The sequence below is a fragment of the Papaver somniferum genome, chromosome 6, assembly GCF_003573695.1.
Source record: "Papaver somniferum cultivar HN1 chromosome 6, ASM357369v1, whole genome shotgun sequence".
Classification (NCBI taxonomy): Eukaryota; Viridiplantae; Streptophyta; class Magnoliopsida; order Ranunculales; family Papaveraceae; genus Papaver; species Papaver somniferum.
The window spans coordinates 93300096-93319887 of NC_039363.1; the positions used below are offsets into that span (position 1 = coordinate 93300096).

General features: G+C 37.3%; 2 protein-coding genes across 2 annotated transcripts; both read right to left on the bottom strand.

Annotated features, from left to right (window-relative positions):
• Positions 1-6991: 6991 nt before the first annotated feature.
• On the bottom strand, positions 6992-9578 carry LOC113288438 (wall-associated receptor kinase 2-like). Its single transcript, XM_026537475.1, has 3 exons — positions 8656-9578; positions 8328-8498; positions 6992-8204 (listed from the first exon to the last, which is right to left on the bottom strand). The coding sequence occupies exons 1-3, from the start codon at positions 9293-9295 to the stop codon at positions 8011-8013; spliced, it is 1005 nt and encodes a 334-aa protein (XP_026393260.1). The 5' UTR covers positions 9296-9578; the 3' UTR covers positions 6992-8010.
• Positions 9579-13218: 3640 nt separating this feature from the next.
• LOC113288437 (probable LRR receptor-like serine/threonine-protein kinase At4g20940) lies at positions 13219-18655 on the bottom strand. Its single transcript, XM_026537474.1, has 3 exons — positions 17130-18655; positions 15205-16752; positions 13219-13980 (listed from the first exon to the last, which is right to left on the bottom strand). The coding sequence occupies exons 1-3, from the start codon at positions 18208-18210 to the stop codon at positions 13397-13399; spliced, it is 3213 nt and encodes a 1070-aa protein (XP_026393259.1). The 5' UTR covers positions 18211-18655; the 3' UTR covers positions 13219-13396.
• Positions 18656-19792: the final 1137 nt, after the last annotated feature.

The following is a 19792-nucleotide window of genomic DNA, read 5'->3' on the forward strand; positions in this document are numbered from 1 at the left end:
CTAGAAATTAGGGAAGTTGTGACTAGTATTTCTAGAGACACTGAAAACTCTAAGTTTGGGGGTGATCATCATTATCCATGTGTTTTAACTCTTAGAAAGGTCCCTCACTTGGGACTTGACATATGTGCCTCAACCATTTTACAAGATTATCTTCATACGCGTTTTCCCGAACCTAATAATGTCCAGGAAGAAGTTCAGGTTTTAGAAACCCATCCTATGGTTGATGTGGTTTACCCAGGATATGATACCCAGATTGATTTTGTTTTCCCACCAAAAACTTTTATTCCAATTGTGGGAACGTTTGACTTTGAAATGTGTCAGTTATTGAGTTTTGAGACTAAACCTAATTACTTTAGGAGATTAGGGTCGACACATTTGTTTAAGAAACACCACCATTCTCATTGTGGTCAGATGTGTGAATCAAATATGATTGACTTAGAGGATCCCCAGTTATTCAGGTTATTATTATGTGCTTCTAAGTTTGTATTTGAGTTTTTCCAGACTCTAGAACCTGAACATTCGAATCTAACTTATGAGGAAATGCAACCCATGGAAATATTTTATCTAGACCCTATTATAGAACCTGAACCTGAACCACAACTAGATGTAGTTGTCTTAAACAGGAAACTAGACAAGGTTGTGCTTTATTTGTTAATTTTCTTGGCATGTTGCAGATTCCTTTTACTTGTGATAGCTCTATTTGGTTTTGGTGATCCGCAGTTATTCTGGCTATTACTTTACGATTATATGAGGTGATTAATTCCTTCCGATGTCTGGCTGAAGACTTTAAACTTAGCACTTCTTAGGAGGTAACCCAATCTCATGTAACACGGTAATATCTTTCCTTAACTCTTTTACTTCGAGTGGTAACAGTTTCTCCTTGTTCATGCTTTTAATTTTATATTTAGAACATTGAGGACAATGTTAGATTTAAGTTTGGGGGTATGGGAGAAACTTTTTAGTTGCAATAAATAAACTCCAAAGCCTAGAAATTTATATTTATTAAGGATGGCACTAAACAATCTAAGTGGATGGGAACATCTTGGTTGTAGGAGTTGAGGAACCAATCTGATTAGATGGAAACATCTAAAGAGTCTATTCATAAAAGCACAGAGCTCAAGTGTTAGAATCAAAAAAAAAATTTAAAAAATTAAAAAAGATTTTGAGACCAGACCATCATACCAACCGGGATAAATTCAATAAAATCGACCACTGGTGCCCTTGTATATGCCAGTTGAGTTAACCTAAAGTTAGGTTTATCGACCACTGGTTCCCTTGTATTTTCCAGTTGTGTTGATATTTGTCAGACCGGTATCTTAGTCCATTAGGATAGGTTCATCTTGGAAGAGGCCTTCAGACAGATATGGGAAACACCGTTCACTTTAAACCATCTATTTTTCTCTTTATCCATCTTCTTAATCTTTCCATGTGATTGGTTGACTCCGGTTATGATGTCTAGAAACTATCTGAGTAGAGCTCTGTCACTTATATATGAATTATAGTATGCTGAGTGCAAACTCGTGTACAACAATTGGAATTTCGTATCAGGGTACTTCCTCCTATAGTCAATGTTTATATGCCATCCAAGGAGATTTTTTAGTGCCTTCCAAGGTTCTGCGTAGATAGCTAGGGTCTGGAGTAATGGTTTTGTGGGTACACCTCTGGTAAACCCTCCCGAGACTATATCTCGGTCGCTAGGGCCACCTAGTGAGTTAAGTTTTTATTTTTCTAGATTAGATTTGCTCGAGGACTAGCAAATAATAAGTTTGGGGGTATTTGATAGACACATATTTTGTCTAAGTTGTCCTCATTTTTCTGTATTGTTGGTACTCGATTTCGTACTTATTATGGTGTTTTATGTGTTTGTAGGTATTTTGGGGAAATAAACATTTTTGGAAAATTCGGCTCGAAAAGTTGCTCGGGGCACCTCGGAGGACATTTTCTATACGGACCCCTACTTTTGATAACTGACACCCACGGCTATGTGTAGCCCAAATTTGTCATTAGCACCCACTGGTTATTTGGCACCCCAGGATAAGGACCACCTCCTCTTTCTTCGTTTGAATTCAGAAATTTGGCGGGAAAAGAAGCTCTCAACCGGCAGAATAAGGGTTTATGATTTGGGTATGTTTTGGGAGACTAAAGGGATGGAATTAATTGGGTTTTCTCTAATGGAGTAAACAGGGTTGGTAGTGGTGTTCGTTTCGATTGGAATTGATTATATCGACGGTTGGGAGGTAAACAAGATTTTTGGTCGGGATTGTCCATCTTTTCCAGCAAAGTCACCTGGTTATGATTTGGACGAGCTTTCTGTTGTACTTTCTCATGGTTTCGGGTTGGTTTAGGCCTGTTTCGATCAAACATGCTTGGTAATGGACATTGAATCGAAGAAACAGAGTTATCCATGAAGTTTTGGCAAAACAGAGAAGTAGGGTTTTATGGTTTTTCTTTTCCTTCTATGTCCCGAGTGCAGTTAATGTTTGTGTGTGGGAAGAAGCAGTTGGTTGCGATTTAAAAGGTGTTAGGAACGTTTTTGGAGTGTGTAAACACAAGTCAGCTGAGTGAGGAGTTGAAATAGCAAAAAAAGTCCTGTATCTTGCATGGAAGTAAAATAAAATAGTTTTGGTTGATTTCCGAGATTGTGTGGAGTTATGAGGATTTATTCTCGGTTCAATTGGGTATATAAAGGCTACTGGAATAACAGAAGAGGTATGGAGAGTTTGGGTACGAGACAGAACTAAAAACAAAGCTGCAGAGTGAGTTTCAGCAGCAGCAGGTGAAGGAGAAGAAGGAGAAGAACAGTTGACAGTCACATGCCAAAGCCATGCCGGCCATGCCTCCATGCCGCTGGCTGCCAAACGGAGGGTTACAACAATCAACGGCTACTCCTGCAGATCTCAGCCGTACAAGTTCGCCACCAAACGCATAGAAACCTCTTTACTCTGATGCTAAAACTCTGTGGTTTGTGCCAAAGCCTAATTTGGGCCACGCCAAGAGAATGCACGATCCACGCTGGCCATGCCTCCATGCCGCTAGCTGCCGAACAGAGGGTTGCAACAATCAACGGCTACCCCTCCTTCTGAGTTGCAAATATCAGTCGTACAAGCTTGCCACCAAACAAAACGATTTGTGGCAACCTCTTGGTTGCGATGCCAAAATTCCGCGGTTCGCACCAATCCCTAATTTGGCCGCGCCAAGAGCATGCACGAGCCATGCCGGCCATGCCTCCATGTTTCTGGCTGTCAAACGGAGGGTTGCAACAATCAACAGCTACCCCTCCTCCTGAGACACAGATCTCAGCCGTACAAGCTTGCCTCCAAATCACACGACTTGTGGAAACCCTTTGGCTACGCTGCCAACTCTTTGGTCACGACACCCTAATTGGCCACGCCAAGAGCATGCACAAGCCATGCCAGCACCGTGGCCACAATCAACGGCTACCCTTCCTATCAAGATGAAAATTCTTGGCCTTCGAAGGTCGCCACCGAATCGGCAAGCCTCTCAATTTTAACTTGCCAAACAATAGCAACATGCTACACGTTTTCCAAAAAACACTCGAGACATCAAGACATGTCACAAACTGGGGGATGCTCATCAGGGTATTGGTCTGGCTGTTTACAGCATGCGGCGTGCAATACGCCCGTTACAAGAAAGTGTCATAAAAGTAAGGCGGTTATTAATGACAGGAAATAATGGTGAAACGTATCCTTCATTACGGAAACATCAATTCCAGGCGTTACCCGTTACTATTCTCTTCCATTACTCAACTGTTTCCACTTCTTATGAGGTCAGGATACATTTTGTTGCGACTTGTATAAATAGGTCTCACCTATTTCCAACAAAGAACAAGTTTTGGTCAAGAGAATACAACACTCATAAATCACCTGTTAGCTTTCCACATTGCTAGCGTTTCACTTTCTGATACAAGTCGTAAAACAACCACTCTTCCAGAATCAACTATTCTGGTCTCAACATTGACTTCGCTTCCCTCCCCAAGACCAACCCTTCTCCTTCACTTTGTGACCGAAGCAAGTCTGGAACGACCATTTCTTGGTTTAGGACGGATTTGTACAGATGTACTCCCGTGCAGTATATTGTTTAGGGTTTAGACTCATTTCTCACCCATACAAGAAATTACCAAAATCAGCAGAAACCGTTTTCACCCTCAAACAACGCTATTAAGGATTCATCGTAATCCCTCCTCGGGATCTCACGGTTTAGGGAGTTTTCGTGGTTGTATGTTAAAAAATCGTAACGAAATTTCCTTCTAAACGAGTTAGTGATATGGCTTCACTTTTAATTTTAAGATAATGACTAAATGTAACAGAATTAACTGTGTCAGCTGATGATGGTGTTATCGCTGAAGTTAATGAAGTGGTGCTTGATAAGGAGTATGTTGCAGTATGGTTTAACAGTTAGTCATGTGTAGTTTTTGTATTTCTATTAATGCACTTGTGTGTGCCATACGTGTGAATAATTAGTTTTAATCTGTTGGTTAATCATTATACAAATACTAAGAAAAAGTGTTAAATTTGTAATGAATTTTATTCATCTTATCAGTAATAGAAAGATATGATTTCACCATTGATACTCCGTCAATGGTATCAGAGCAAGTTAGGGTGATTTCATCTCATCTTTGTTCCTGATCTATTTCGTTTGTTCTTCATCATTAGCAGCAGATTATTCTACTGAGTATTGGTGTTTCTGTTAAGGGAAGGTTGTTCTCATCTGAATCTTGATTTCTGTTCAAGATTTTCGTTCTCAATTTCTCAGATTTACTTTCCTTTTGTAGATTCTTGTTACTTTGATCTACAATTTCGATATCTTTCTTGCGTTTCTCATAATTTTCGTTTTTCAATCTTATTTTCTTGAATCTAGATTTGTGAATGATTCAAGAATTTATTGATACAACAATCATGGAGAATCCTACATCTTCTTCTTAATTTTTCTCGTGTTTCATTAAATCACCTTAAACATTTTGTAACTCTCAAACTTAAAAAATATAATTTCATTACATGGAAGAATCTTCTCAACCATATTATTCAAAAATATAAGCTTATGTGGTTTCATTATGGTTCTTATGAGTGTCCTGCAAGATTTACATCACCAAGAAATGAACTCAATGGAGTTGAGAATCAAAATTACTTAGATTGTATAGATGAAGATGCATCTATCATCATGTGGCTTAATTCAACAATTTCTGATACAATCATTGCAAACTTCTCCAGATCTACTACTTCTCATCAACTATGGAGAAGTATTGAGGAAAGATTTGCAAGATATTCATTTACACACTCAATTTAACTACATACTAAACTCTTGTATCTCACTCAAGGTAACAAATATATTCCTTCTCTCATTAATAAAATTAGAGGATTATCATATCAGTTAGTTGCAACCGGAGAGGTAATATCTGGTAAAAAACTTGTAGTGATTACCTTGAATGCTCTCAATTATGATTACACATCGTTTCCTATATTTATGCGTCATTGAAATCCACTTTTTACTTGTATTGAGTTACACAATAATTTGTTAAGTGAGGAGGCAGTAGTTTTTGAAAAGATTCAATCCATTAAGTTGATGCTGACACAAAGGCCTTTATGACTAGCTCTTCAAGAGGTTCATAAAATAATAATAATTATAGAGGAACACCTTCAGGTGGAAGATATTTAAATCCTGCATTGTTTAGTAGAAACTAATTAATCTGGCAAAGGCTACACTAAAACTGAAAGAACAGTGTTTCAGATATGTTGCATTGCAGTACATGATGCAAATACATGCATTCAAAGATTGAACTTTTCCTATCAAGGAAGAATTCCTCCTGCAAATATCAGTACATTGTTAGCAGCTCTGATATTTTTGATGATGAACAATAGATAGCTGACAGTGGTGCTAATTCACACATTGCGACTTCTTCTACTTCAGTACATGAACTTACACCTTATGATGGTTCCGAGGTCACCAAAACAACAAATGGTGAAGGTATGATTATAACTCACAAAGGTAACTCTAATAGAAATGTTAATAATCATTCCTTTACTCTAAATACTATCCTTCTGATACCTCAAGCATCTCATAATCTTTTGTCAGTTTATAAATTCACATCTGATAATACTTGCTCATTAACTCTTAATTCAAATGGTTTCTCTGTAAAGAATCGATATGACCTCTAGGAAGATACTCTTTCAAGGGTCCACATAATAATAAGTTGTATCTTATCAACTTCAATACCTCCACTCATGCTTTCGTTGCTCGTAAACAGAAAACAGTATCTCGTTCTAGTACTGAAAACATAATATAGGGGACTTGCAATTGCTACTGATGAAATTACGTGGATTCAATCACTTCTTTCAGAACTTCGTGTTTCTACTCAATCACCTCCTGTTCTATGGTGTGACAATCTTGGTGCAACTTATCTCACTGTCAATCCTATATTTCATGCAAGAACAAAGCACATTGAGATTGACTATCATTTTGTTCGTGATCAAGTTGCTTTGAAACTTCTTGATGTCCGGTTTATATCATCTAAGGATCAGATTGCGGATATATTTACAAAATCATTATCCAAGGACCGGTTTCGTCTTTTAAGGTTCAAGCTAACGGTTCAAAATAACCCGTTGCGCTTGCGGGAGGATGTTAACACAGTATCACGTCAAAGTATAACGTGACCCAAGTTACTCTTTAAGAGTTGTTTTAATTGTTAGGAAACCATATTTTAGGAAATACTCTAGCTTATAGTTTAAGCCAAGTCTGTATATATAAACTGTAAGGTTCACGGTTTCTCTTGTACACAAAAACATTAATAAAAATACAGTTCAGTTTATCTTCTTCTTCTTCTTTTCTAAAGTTAACTTAAACCTAAACCCTAAGTAGTTCTAGCTATAAGGATCCAAAGAAACTTATCGTGATTACTGATCGATTACTTTCTCTCAATTACAAAGAGAAATAATAGACAAAACAAGTAAATGATTACATTCTCACATATACGGGGATGACAGAGCATCGATATCAATTTAATTCACATGCCGTGGTTTAGTTATTTGATACTAGTATACAACATTACAACCCATCGTTCAAATAATAACCCGAAAAATAAAATTCAATCGAACAAACAAACAAACAACTTAAACATTTAAAGCTCAATCACCGTGGAACATTCATGGACATTATGGTACTGTTATTGTCAGAACTATATTGTCCAGAATCAAAGACGGTGGAATAGCTCATTGGATACAGATCCGTTGGTTCTGACAGGACTGACCTGGGATTCTCGTTATGGTTTGATAACTTTCTCAAATTGTCAAGTTCTGCCGCAACTTGTTTCATCGTAGGTCGTTCTTCACTCTTCATTGCAAGACATCTCTTTGCAAGCTCCACAAAAGCGAAGATCGGCTCCATATGTTCCTCTTTTACTACTTGAGCGTCAAAAAGTTGAACTAGAGCGTTTTTATCCTCCATTTTTGAAATGAAAAATGATGCAAGATTTCTTTGCTCTTCGGATCTGTCAAAAGAAACAGGCTTTTGTCCAGTTAACAGTTCCAAGAGAACTACGCCAAAGCTATAAACATCACTCTTCTCTGTCAACTGGCTGGTCTAATAAAATGTTTGCGGACTTGATATCTCTGTGAATGATAGGTGTTGAAGCTGCAGAGTGTAAATATGCAATTGCAGTTGCAGTTTCGGTAGCAATCCTCAAACGATTATGCCAGGAAATTGAAGTTGCCTCGCTTTTATTGTAATGGATATGTTGAAAAAGGGTGCCATTAGAGACATACTCATAGACAAGCAAGGGAACTTTAGTCTCTAAACAACACCCCAAGAGTTTTACCACATTTCGGTGATTAATCTGAGTTAAAATAATAACCTCATTTATGAACTGCTCGATCTGACTCTGGTCAACTATTTTGGATTTCTTAATGGCAACTTCTCGATTATCAGATAAAATTCCCTTGTAAACAGTACCAAAACCTCCTTCTCCGAGCACTCGACTTGCATCATAGTTGTTAGTTGCTACTCTAACTCCTTTGCTGTATATATCTTAGTTGATTCAACACCACCTTCCTTAGCAGGTATATTTTGTTTTAGTAGCAATCCACCATTATTCTCAAAGTATTTCTCTCTGAGCTTAATTTGTTTCTGTTTCTTTACGAAAAAATATGACCAACAGCAGCCAATTATGAAGAACAGAAGCCCTGAGCCAATACCTGCATTAATATGTAAAGATTGTTAGTTGCAAATTGAAGTTCTTAAGAAATGAGACATTACAGCTAAACTAAACTGTATATGGTTTTCATCCTCACATAATCACAAATTAGGATATTAATTACCGAGAGCGAGCTTTAGTAGTGGAACTACTTGTTTCTTGGTAGAGCAACCATGACCATCTTTCCTCCCATCTCCAAAGCTGCCCTCTGGACAAGTACAATAGTAACTCCCTTTTGTGTTTGTGCAATTTCCAACACAGGGATTGTCGCTTTGATTCTCGCACTCGTTCACATCTATTAAGCAAACATGCATCTATCAGTATGAACTACCAAAAACTTCAATTTGGAAATTAATGGTAAATACAATTTTTGAAAAGTTAGATCAACCAAAGAAAGATATTCTTTGATTTGCTGCACCAATAATGCAACGCTTTAAATATACACCACCTACCCTGGCATCCGGGACTTAGATAAGGGTTTCCCTCGTAACCGTCAAAGCAGCTGCACCGATATCCAAGATTATTATCAGAATTGATGCAATTACTGTTCTCTTGGCATGCCAAAGCACCGGAGTCTCTTGCTTCTTCGCACGTCTTATTCCCTATGGCCCAATCAAGAACGAGAGGTAAACCCTTTCCTTTAACAATAAAGTCAGTGGAAGAAAGAAGAAGATCGGATGCACGGAACGTGTACGCATCTTGCTCTGCCAAGATTCCATAACTACAATGATCGAAAGACCACACTTTGGTATGGTTATCAGAACTGGTGTATACATTTGCCTGGAAAAAGTTTATTCCCTTTGGGATTGTCAACTGGCAACAACCACTTCCATTACAAGATCCTTCTTCAATATTTTCTCTAACATCACATGCAGACCTACACAAGCTGCTGTATTCGGCTATGCTGCTGTTACGTTCCACGACGTTCGCTGTGTACGAGATCGTTGTTGTGTCACATCCAATTCCAAATAACCGGTTTTTGATGGATGAGAATGTAAACCATGTCCTACCTATGTACCACGACATTTCTTTGTCTTCTAGTTCCTCTATCATCGCACCAGTTAATAAATTATGAGTATCGAGACGGATCATCGATTACAGAAAACTAAATCAAAGACAAATTAAGAACACAAGAACTTAACGTGGTTCGGCACTAACGCCTACGTCCACGGACAGAAACCCCGTAGGGTGAATTAGATTATTGATCTCCAGAGAGTTTGATCATTCTGGGATGTTTTACATTTACAAGATTGATCCTATTTATAGTTGATAGGATATGGACCTAGAAGATAAAGAAACAAACCATATCTTTGACTAGGTGAAACTTATCTACATTAGAGGATTTACTAGCTGACTTGATCCTATAATCTAGAAGGTATTGTTACAGACTTGGTCTTCTTGATCTATAATGCACCGTATATTCCAACACCCCCCCACAAGTTGGACACGGAGAGAATTGAAGTGTGCAACTTGGACAACATCTTGAAAAGAAACCTTGTAAAGAAACTTTGTATAACGTACTTCGATAATGGTATATGATCTTCTTTCACGGACCATGGCGATTGAACTTTATGAGCTGGCTTTCTCATGTAATTAAAAGCTGCAATTTGATTGTTCTTCTTCAATATCTTCCTCCATATCTTGTACTTGGACTTCGAAGATCACGCTTGAGACGAACTGGATCTTCAATTAAGACACACAATAATGGTTCATAACTCCATAACTTCCATAACTCCATCTTCAAATACTCAGTGTGTTGAAAACTGATTTGAGTGCCCAATAGGCTTAAAATCTCTGACGTTAAGCAGCAAACTCGTCTTAACGGACCTTGATCTTGGCAGAAGCAGATCGTCAGTAGTTACCAACGAATCTTCAATGACATCTGCTTGACAACTCTAGAGTTGACTACCTCAAAAATGCCGAGAAATGTTGGTCGGACTGAGTAGTAGTATCAATCAATATTTTGAAAACATTAAACAGGACATTGAAATGCCAAGGATTACGGAAATATCCGCAAAAAAAAATGATAATGAAATTTTTTCGGAATAAAAAATATCTACCCAAAAATAGAACATGAGATCCTAAAAATATGGTTTAGGAATGAATGGATTAATTATCCAATGATGGAAACATGACATCTTGCCGTGAACAATGGCAAAATATTGATAGAATATCATGGTCAAAATTGAGAGAATATTATGTTACCCAATATGAAGAGAGAATATATTTTCTGTATATATTCGGAATTAAGATATTAAGATAGAAAATATGGAAAACATTTCCAAAAAAAATTTGATTACCATAATTCGGCAAGAATGGATATTTAGTTCACAATAAATGACGAACTAAAATACTAATGCAATATAAGATTATTAGCTCATAATATCGGAGCAATATGTGATATTATCCAAGATCTTAGTGTTCACATCTTGGATACAAACCTGAATGACGATATAATTGGATCATAAAAGAAAATGAACGTATGAGCACATTGATTAGTTGGCCATGGAATAAGCTTGGCCATGAATACTGTTAGAAACAGTTGTTGAATGGACATACGAGATATCTAGAGTTTTCATTCAACAGAGTTTTCTTGAATGAAAACTGATTTCGGAAAGGTTCCGAGAAATCCATAGAGAATGGATTGTGTTTGTGAATGAATCAGCCCTTAATATAACCCCAAAAAAAATATGGGAAAAGAGCATGAGAGAGTCGTGGTTGATAACAAAACATATGTATTTTCCGAAAGAAAGGAGGATTTTCGGCATGATATTGACTATCTGTCAATAACTTAAGCTTTGTGAATGACTTATCTGTCAATAACAAAGATGATCTCGCGAGGCGCGAGCTATACTGTATTGGAAAATCGATTTGATTTAAGAGAATAAAGACATATTTGATGATATCCAAATACGGAGATAATCGTTGATATGCGAACTACACAATATGTGTTTGTATGTGACACCAAACACATAAGGAAAATATCCGTAATACTCAAATAAATGTAAAACCAATACAATTTTGTTTGGGAGAAAAAAAATAAAATAATAACAGAGCTCACAGAGAAGCGCAATATAACTCTGATGATAGAAAATATAGGTTTGAGTTCAATGATCATTGCTTTTGCTACACTGAACATCAACAAGAACAAAACCATTGAATGCCTATGTAAAAGATATATGAAGCGGAAGTAAAATAAGCGGATCTCACCGATCTGATACCATAATAAATTATGAGTATCGAGACGGATCATCGATTACAGAAAACTAAATCAAAGACAAATTAAGAACACAAGAACTTAACGTGGTTCGGCACTAACGCCTACGTCCACGGACAGAAACCCCGTAGGGTGAATTAGATTATTGATCTCCAGAGAGTTTGATCATTCTGGGATGTTTTACATTTACAAGATTGATCCTATTTATAGTTGATAGGATATGGACCTAGAAGATAAAGAAACAAACCATATCTTTGACTAGGTGAAACTTATCTACATTAGAGGATTTACTAGCTGACTTGATCCTATAATCTAGAAGGTATTGTTACAGACTTGGTCTTCTTGATCTATAATGCACCGTATATTCCAACACCAGTCTCGGTGTGACAAACTGTAGCTACCTGGTTAGTTTCACCCGAATTTCAGAGTCTGATATACTTAAAACTTCTATGTTGCCTTTGCCTAGAAAGGCTTTTGGAGGATTATAAGAAGTATTGCACGTTATACCGTATCCACTCCCAACTCCATTAATGGAGCACTCTTCTCCACCTGCAGCATCAAATATACCAAATGGGTAGGGAATACTTACATTCCCGCATTTGTCTGGGCACCCAGGTTTTGTCTGAACAATTAATGATGCACTCACGGTTCCGGACCCAACAAGCATTAACGAGCTCCAGCAAAAGATCACTTGGATTAAGAGCCATCTAGGCATAATTAGTTGATTGTATCTCTCTTACTTTGGAGAAAAGGGATATTGCAAGAAAGGATATACAGATAAACTGGTTGATCGGTTCTATTTGAAGAATTTTCTGTATACAATTGTGATTTTACCTGGCTGACTAAATCATACATTCTGTTTTGATCACTCTGTGTATACTAAAAATTGAAGAGGTAATCAACTAAATTATATTTTTTACCCCTTCACATTTGTGAATAATTAAATTGGGGGAATCTGTCGAAGTTCAACTTTATACTCCAGTGTAATTGACGTGCAAAGATGTATGTGCGTATCCATCTAATGCTGCAGCCATTGCGGGCCGTAATGGTAACGTTACATTAGCCCAGCAGAAAGTGACGCGCTGGAATAATTCAAAGAGCACACGGTATACAATTCTACCTTTTGCGCGATTCTCTTTCTCTCTTGCTCTGCTCATTTTAGCAAGCTCATATGTAGATAAGATAAGACAGACAGGATAGTTTAATCAATTGCTTAGTTAGTCCATAATCAAGTTGCAATAGATTATCGTTTGAAAATTTTAGCAAGAGCTAGATAAATTGTTCTCTCTTGGCCCGTTCTCCGTAGACGACTTATCGAGGAGCCACATGCTGACTAAGTTCATCGATATAATAGTGTCTGTATTTGAATAGCTTTCTTTTTCGAGAGACTTTCTAGATAGTAACCACACCAGATTGGGCCTAAAGTTTGATAGCAACATAAAAATTTAATAGTGTTGCATTGTAGATATAGTCTACGAGTTGTAGACTTCCGCAACATGAAGGTCAGTAGTGGCATGCACTATGAGGCCTGATATTCCCAATCATCAGAATTGCCTACTACCAAGTCAACAAAGAAAGTAAAACAAACTAGTATCAAAAAGAAGAGGAAAAGAAAGAGAACGACAAAAAAAAAAAAAAAAAAATTGGAACATGCTTGTTGCTGTGTCATTTGATTTGTGATGGATGGCTCTATATCAAGTCTCATTAACAGTTTGTCTCTGTTTAAGTGTAAAAATAAATTGGGTGTCAGCAATTAATTTACCAGGGTTCTGAATTTCTAAAATTGGGTATTGGAATATTGATGCACAAACTTTAATGAACATAACCTCTATTCACCTGACAACCCCAACAAAAAAAAGAGAAACCAAACTCTGAAATAGAGGCAAATGAGGCATTCACTTCTTTCAGATACACTTACAAGATTAAAAAAGAAAAATCCTACTTCTAAAAACAAAATAACAGAATGGTTGTTTGAATTATACAGAAGAAAGATCTTCATAAACAGTTTTAATCCCTGGCCGCTCTGAAACTGGTCTTATACATCTCAAAGCAATGCCCAAAACCTCTTTCATTCCTTTCTCGGCTGTTGATACTCCCATCTCTGACGCCAATGTGGAATCGAAACAATCCGATCCACGGCCTTCTGCCACTCTTAATCTTACCCAATCCATCAAATCAACCCCACCTTCATCGCCAGAAACCACGTCCCCAGCACATTTCCCTGTTAAGAGTTCTAATAATATGACTCCAAATGCATACACATCTGACTTGAAGGAAGGGGATGGCTTCTTGGCTGCAGCCAATTCTGGTGCGCGGTAGCCTAACACCCCTGCGTCAAGAATTTGTTCCAAAGTTCCTGCTTGCGTCATGAGCCGATGCAGACAATAATCAGAAACACGAGCATTGAGCTCAGGCCCGTCTAAGAGTATGTTTGTTGCTTTGAGGTTGCCATGTGGAACTTCGCGGTCAAAATGTAGGTAGTTTAATCCACGTGCAACGTCTGCGGCTATCTTCAGTCGCTGTGTCCAGGGCAATGGTGGACCTTTCCTACCTGGTCGATCTGAAAAGTAATAAGATTTATAAGTAGTGGAGACCAAATTGAGCAGATCTACTGAATAACGAAGTGGTCTTTTAAACAAAGAAAAGAAACATGATATATCATGACTGCTAACTAATATTGCACCTATATTAGAATTATGAATGATAAAGGAACCTCGTTTTATTTCCTCGTATATCTGCTAACTCATAGCTCAGGGTTCTGATACTTTTAGACATGTATCTTCTGTTGGAGGAAATAACTTTCTTTCAGCTCGCTTTAGCACACTAGGTCACATCGTCTAAAAGTGCTAACTTTTACTATAGTTGTCAATATTTAGCAGCCACATCATAAGAGAAAAAGGATGACATCTTGTTTATAAAAACATCATCATACACAGATCATTGAAGATATGGACCCCATTGGCACTAGATGGAAAAGTAAAGAAAGAAAAGCAAAACATCGACCACTGAAAATGAGTAATAGACTCATAAATCTTGAGTCAACACACTTTTTCAATTAAAAAAAAAAAGAAAGATAATGGACCGAGTAGATAAGGCACATATCCGTAAGATCCAGTGTGTATTCTATTCTGTAATACGTAATACTACTGTGCAGGATCAGATTCTACTTTTATGCATATCATTTAAACCAAAGAAGTATAAGCCTCTATCAAAGGCATCCACCATGATAAGGCTATAAATTGGATAATCAAGCTTTATGATGACCAAACCTGGCTACGTACGTAAGCACTTCATTTATGATCATGCATGTCATAATTTTGATCACAAACAAAACAAATAGATACAGAGAGGTTTAGGTGAAATTAGATACTAGTGTAAAGATTTGAGTCGTTGAGCATCTGATACAGATTGAAGAGTTAGACCAGTTATGGGAGTATTATTTTAAGTGTCTTTACAGTTATCCAAGGTTAGAAACCAACTATACCTGGTGAATAATAACTAGTTTTTACAAGAACAGTACAACAATCATAAAATCCTATAAACTTCTTAGTATGCTGAATTGTTGGCTGTGCATTGTGAGTCTTTAAAGTCAAACCACGTCACACAATCAGAAATCCTTTAAAGTAAGTATCATCCTAAAGGCACTAACAATTAAATAGTCACTAGCCAACTATGTCCAAAACGATGTAACATCTCATAACTAAAAATGTTCAATAAACTAATCCAGGGCAGGAACATGGTAAAAGCAAGACGAAAAGGGGCAAGGGAATTTAGGAGGTATTACCATAGAGAAAGCTTGCAAGGCTTCCAGGCGCAATATAATCAGAGAGAATGAGTTTTTCATGCTGAGTAGGTCCCCAGTAGTATCCTCGCAGTCCCACTACATTTGGGTGTCTGATGTTTGAAAATTTCTTAGCCTCCTTGGAGAATTCCTTCCTTGGCTTAGCCACTCCTTCTCTTAACCATTTCACAGTCAGAAAAACTCCATTATCCAAAGTTGCCCTATACGAAGTCCCATGGCTACTCCTCCCTAGCACTTCAGCAGGTGCTCTTGACAGTTCCTCTGGTGTCAGCTTGATGGTCTCATCCAGAAAATGAAGCTCTCCGGCCAATCGATCTGGTGATTTTACATCCAATCTTGCAAGGTTCTCTTGAGTGAATGAATCCCCAGAATCTGGAGACCAGGATTTCTGACTTGTTTTAGATGGAGACAAAGTTGTGACTGCAGCAATTTTCTCCTCTGGGGCTATTATCTCAGATGAAGATCCCTTGCGTGCAGCCATAAGATCATCAGCTGAAACAACTACGGCGCCTCCACTTTCTCTTCCATTAAAGCCAGTGGGATCTGGTGTGCTCCGCCTAAGAACATCTTTGCTCGACACATTTTTAGTTGTAGATCTCCTTGACATCCGAACATAATGTAGGAAAATTGCTAGCAAAATTAGAATTACCAAAGCAACAACACATGTCACTATCACTACCACTTTGATGGAATTTTTGACTGATTTTCTTTTGGAGCTATCGTCTGAAGGATTTCTTGCGCCAGGGCGGTTTTCTGGAAGTTCTAAGCGAGAATTTCCAGGATGGAAAGAAGAGTCTGGAAACTTCAATAGATTGTCAGGGACACGCCCCGAGAGATCATTATATGATGCATTGAAGCTACCAAGAGTCGAAGGAAAGTTTTCTGGCAATGAACCTGTAAACTGGTTTTGAGATATATCTAGTGAAATCAAGGATTTCAGATTAGACACTGACGATGGCAGAGAACCTGAGAAATTATTTCCAGCAAGATCAAGTTGTTGAAGGCCAGTCAAGGATTCAAATTGGTCAGGGAAATAGCCCTTAAACTGGTTATGAGAAAGATCGATAACCTTAATGTTGGACTTGCTCAGAGAAGGAGAGAAATTGATTGGCCCAACAAGAAGGTTGTTTCCAAGATGAAGTTCTTGCAATGTGGGTGAGGTAAGCAGATCATTCAACATTGGACCATTGAACTGGTTGAAACTCAGATCAAGTACTTTGAGCTTAGGATATTGAGTAAAAACTTTAGACAAGGAATTATTCAGAGAATTATGTGAGAGGTTAAGGTGAGTTAGCCGTAAAAGCTCTGTTGCTGCTTCAGGGACTGATCCCATCAACTGATTCTGGCTAAGATCAAGAAATTCAATATAGTTCCCCCACTTTACCATTCGGGATAAGTTACCATTGAACTGATTTTTCGATAGATCTAGTACAAAACAGCTTCCAGTGAGCAAAGGAAGTTCACCAGAAATTTCATTTGAAGAGAGATTCACTACACGTAGAGACGTTGATGTGATCATACTAATTGGCCCTGAAATTTCACAAAAAAACGTATTGGACATAGAAATTCAGACACAGAAACACAGCATCATATCAAAATTGAAAATTCCTATCTGGTTAGCCTATGAACCCAATTGGAGGTACTCTAACCGAGTGACAAACATGAAAATCTTGATAAAACATAAAATATGATCATTGTGTAAAAGATACTCCTAGTCAACAGAATCATTTCATGAATGTGGCTAACCACATTATCTAATTATTAAAAAACACACAACAAGACAAAAGGAGAACAAAGGAAAAAAAAAACATAATTCCATTTTTTTCAGCAAAACTCCCCAATTAAGCCCGATCAAACAAAACAACAACAAGCATAGCAAATTTAAGAAATCGGAATTCAGAATTTACCTGATAATTTGTTAGAGCTCAAATCCAATTCAGTTAAGACCATAGAATCACCTTTAAGAAGTCCATTAGGTAAGAACCCTGTAAACCCATTGTTACTAAGTCTCAAAACCTCAAGTTCATACACAAAATTGAACTCAGGTAATTCCCCTGCAAATTTATTGTAGCTTAGATCCAAAACCCTCAAACTCCCAAAAATTGGAAGCTCACCACCACTTACCAATGACCCAGTAAACTGATTATGACTCAGATTCAAATACTTTATAGTCTCTGAAATTCCAGGCAAAAATTTCTTCTCCTGAGAAGCAGAACTGGTAAACGAATTCCCACTAAAATCAACATGAACTGCACTTGACTCCAACAAAAACACTTCACTAATTGTCCCTTCGAGTTTATTCTGATGCAAATCAATAACCTTAAGAGTAGTAACACCCTCAAACCCAGATGGAATTCGCTTCGTAAACCCATTATTCGACAGATTTAAAGACACTAAGCTTTTCAAATCAGTCAAAGAATCAGGCAATGAACCGGTAAACGAGTTCCGGCTCAAATCAAGTGACATAACTGATGTTAACCCACTAATTGAATCAGGAATTGAACCAGACAAATTATTCCCAGTTAATGAAAGATTTTTCAAACTCTCTAACTTCCCCAAACCCGGCGGCAATGTCGAAGAGAACAAATTATCAGATAAATCAAGATACTCTAAAGCTTTAAAATCAGCAATGTTACTAGGAATTTTACCAGTAATAGAATTATTAGCCATAGATATCTTCACAAGGTTACTCAGCTTAGAAAAAACACTTAAATCTGCATCAACAGAAAGACTTAGGTTATCAAGTACAATACCAGCAACATTACCATTATTGCAAACAATGCCATTCCATGAAGATGGACACCCATTAAAATCAATAGATTCTTCATTCCATGAGTTCAGTACATAACCAGTTGGATCATTCTTTATTCCTTTCTTAAACTCAAGTAGTGTTAATATATCTTTTGATGGCAGCTGAGCCATTACAACAGTAACCACCAACAACCAAACACTAAAAACCCTAACCAGGAGCTGCTGCTGCTGCTTCATCTTCTTTTTAAGTTGAAAAACTGGTGTGATCTTGAATCATAGGGAAAGCTGAGAAACCCTAGAATGTAGTACCAGTACCACTACTACTAGTAGTAGTTCTTGAGAGTGATTTTTGAGCTGTAGGTACCAACCAAAAACAAGAAAACTTTAATTTCTTGAGCTTAACCTGAGTGAGAGGTAACTAGACAAAAACCATTAAATGAGCTCAAAAAAATTTCTCACTGAGAGTGTGAGAGAGATCAAAGATTTACAGAGAGTAGTCTCAGTTGGAAGCTTTTGGTAAAGGAGAAAAAGAATTTTACTAAGAACATAAAGTTAGAGCTTCATTTATTGAGGGTCTTACTGTAATAAATGAAAGAAAGGACTGCCTGAACCTGGACCTACTCCAAATTTAAACCATGGAAAGTTGGAAACTCTAAAATAATTTTAAAAAATGTTTGTTAATAGAAGCCAAAAAAAGCCCTAATTCTTCTTTTACCAGGAAATAAATTAATTAAGAAATGAGGGATTTAATCCAATCCAAATTTAGGGTTCAAAAAACATAAAAGAGAAAGTGGTACTGGTTCTACTGTGGAACACAGTGGGGAAAACATGTGAGTACTTGGTTTCTTTCTCTTTCTTGGTTGGAATTATAAAATAGAAGAAAACCCTAATTGTTTTATATTATGCTTTTGGATTGGATTCTTTTGGGGTCTCTGGAATGACAGAGAGCGGGAAAAATTAAGTGTGTTTTTTAATCAGTAAATGCGATTTACCCGCCAAAAACAACACAGAAAAAAATAAAGAATCTTTAATTTTTCTCAAAGACTTTACTAAACTGCGCTTTTAGGAAATAACGTTTTTTTCTCGGGTGGTGGTGCAGTGCGCACTATGCCACGTGGTGGGATAGACCCTACAGTAGAGGTGGACTAGACTGGTTTTCTTAATAACTTCTGTAAAAAGGAGGTAGGTATTGGACATGAGTGAGGTGATAGATTTTTATTTACATTTATACCCTTTACGTTTCAAATAACACATATGCCCTTGTCTTTAAGTTACTACAGTAATCACCTCTCAAGTCCCAACAGCATTTGATTTTTCATCCTGTGTGATGATAAAACAAAATGCCACTGGTTTGGATGGTGTGATAACATAGTGAAATGCAGTTATCGGCTGGGGCTAATTTTTAGTTGAGAAGGTTTGGGATGTCTTCAAATCTGGAGTTGCCCTACATCCAGAAACAACTCCAACTGTCTGTAATATGGAGAAAGATAAAAGGATGGTGATAGTTCATAGTTGGACCATTATTGTTTTATCAAAATTGTCATCCTCTACATAACCTCAGTAAAGACAATAGATGCGTAAAAAGTGGGCAGATTTGGTTTTGGATTGGTTTCATGTTGTGACAAAACGGAATTCAAGGTTATTTAAATTCGATTGGAACCCAATCTCTCAGGTGAAGGATTTCTCGACACACCTAACCGGGATCCGGTGTGTATAGTGGTGAGATTAGATCAGGTTCCTGACAGCTTTATTTTTAACCATGTATTGGCTGTAATCAAATGCAAAGTTAATTTTTTTAAGCAAGAATTGTTTTCACAAA